Raw genomic sequence first — 2,376 nt, 5'->3', positions numbered from 1 at the left:
TGCCTTGTTGTTGGTGTTCAGTGTTACTGAGTTGGTTCTGACTCACAGCAACCCTATGGGCTTCCAAGGCTGTAAATGGTTGGCAGCAGCAGGAAGACTCATAGTTCTCCAGAACAGCTGGTGAGTTGAAGTGCCAATCTTCTGGGTCACAGTCCAGAGCGCAGCCTACAGAGCCACAGCGCTCCCCAAAGGTTGTCCCCTGGACACTTACAGTCCTTCTCCTTCTCCAGGATGGAGCCTCTGATGTTTCGAAAGGTTTGATTTGCTACAGAAGGTTTTCCCACAATTCTTACACCAGTAGGGCTTTTCTCCAGTATGGATTCTATGGTGTTTGTTAAAGTTTGAGCTGTGGTTGAAGGCTCTCCCACATTCCCCACATTTATATGGTTTCTCTCCGGTGTGGAGTCGCTGGTGTGAACTAAGACCTGCATGCTGACTAAAGCGCTTCCCACACTCGGTACACTGGTAAGGCTTCTCCCCAGTGTGGGTTCGATAATGACGAATGAGGCTGGCTTTCCCACTGAAAGATTTCCCACAGTCTGTACACTGATACGGTGCCTCTCCAGTGTGGCTTCTCTGGTGTTTAAGGAGATCTGAGCTCTGACTAAAGGCTTTCCCGCACTTGGTGCAGTCATAGGGCCGCTCTACCATGTGTGTTCTGTAGTGAAGGGTGAGGTTTGAGCTGTGGCTGAAAGCTCTCCCACATCTGGTGCATACATAAGGCTTCTCCCCAGTGTGTGTTCTCCGGTGTTTAGTAAGATTTGAACTATTACTAAATGCTTTTCCACACTCGGCACATATATAACGTTTCTCTCTAGTGTTAAAATGAATAGGAATTACTTCAGTGACTTCTTTGGAACCTACATCTTGGGAAGAAGATTTTGTTCCTCTTTCAAGGTTTACCTGCTGCCTTTCTAACCTAGCCTCATACTTATTATCAATAACCATGGCAATAAAATCCTGTGGGAATTGTTCTGTTTGACAGTCTTCTTCAGAACTCTGCTCCTTATTTGTTGATTCCTCATGCTTGGTGTTTGATTTATAATCTGAAAAGTAAGTAAGATAAAGATATGTCAGTTTCCTGTTCTGAGGAAAAACTTGTTAAAGGTGAGACCAATGAATTCTGAAGAATGATCAAATACAGCTGTGAAAGGTCACCCTCTCCCAACTGATACAAGCCATCAGCAAATCTGATTTACAGTTCTGTATTCGTGTACGCTCTTCTGCCGGAGCTATAATGGGAAGGTGAGCATATGGCTTTCCCTGCTAGGAAAAGATCATCCCTATAAAGTGAACAATAAGGCAGAGCAAGCATGTAGGGACAACAGCAAAGTACATGGGCATACTTAAGCAGAAAGAAACAAAACTGACTGATAAAATATCAAACCTGATTAAGGAGAACAAAAAGCTAATTATGGGATCAGAGGCTAAGTGGCAAACTCCTTCAAAAAACCCAAATTCGTGAAGAAGTGGAACATAAAACAATTAAAGAGAACATTCAGCCCACTTATGAGGGAAAATCAGAGTCTTGGGACAAAATTATAGAAGCATTTATTGAACAAAAAAACAAACAAAATGTGAAGCTAATGTTTCTTGGCATATCCTTTCTCTAGGTCTATACACAATTCTGAAGGTAGTATTTCCATCTTTCTAACCCATTCTTAAAATACTTATTGATGGGAGAACAAACAAGATGGCAGATCGGGTAGCCGTGCTGTGAGGAGCTGTGGCAGCAACAACACAGAATACCAGACCAAGCAAGCTAGGGGGATGGTGCCAGAACTCTGAACCACAGATAAAGGAATATTTAAAAGGTTGAAAGGCTTACAGCTAGGGGAATTTGTAGCAGAAGCAAGATATCCATTACTTCCTAATTCAAGATGCTCAGCTGCTCCTGGAGCCACCATCCAAGTAGGGGAAGGATCAGTGCAGCCATGGACGCCTGACAGAATTGCGAAGATAAAGGTGTGGACAGTCTTTTCTTTTTTGTATCTGTTCATTGGTCTCTCGCGCGCCTCCATTCTGGTGACTAGCAGCGGGGAGTGGGGGTGGGGGGGAGTTGGCGCCTGAGTGAGTGGACACCCCACCCCCGAGGGTTCTACTATGCAGGTGCACAGATCTTCTCTAAATTTAAAGTGACAGTGTCCACTTAAAACCAAACGGCAGTGCAAAACAGACACAGCCAGCCCTGAACTGTTTATTGCTAGGAAAAAGGCCTGAACGGGGATTGTGGAGCAGGACAGTTAGACTAAAAAGGAAATAGCCAGAAAATTAAATCCTTAGTTATGTCACAACAACCAACAATGGCATCTTGAAATTTCTTAGGAAGAAGAGTGAAAAGGGAAGACCATCTCCTGATCACATCTACTTAGAGGC

General features: G+C 44.1%; 1 protein-coding gene across 1 annotated transcript in view; it reads right to left on the bottom strand.

Annotated features, from left to right (window-relative positions):
• Positions 1-207: 207 nt before the first annotated feature.
• Positions 208-2,376, bottom strand: part of ZSCAN21 (zinc finger and SCAN domain containing 21) — a 16,262-nt gene continuing 14,093 nt past the window's right edge. The window contains exon 3 of the mRNA XM_006859810.1: positions 208-1,046. Within this exon, the coding sequence (XP_006859872.1) occupies positions 208-1,046 (839 nt within the window). The remainder of the gene's footprint in view (positions 1,047-2,376) is intronic.

The sequence above is a fragment of the Chrysochloris asiatica genome, unplaced genomic scaffold (assembly GCF_000296735.1).
Source record: "Chrysochloris asiatica unplaced genomic scaffold, ChrAsi1.0 scaffold00034, whole genome shotgun sequence".
NCBI lineage: Eukaryota > Metazoa > Chordata > Mammalia > Afrosoricida > Chrysochloridae > Chrysochloris > Chrysochloris asiatica.
This window is presented reverse-complemented; position numbering and strand designations above follow the sequence as displayed.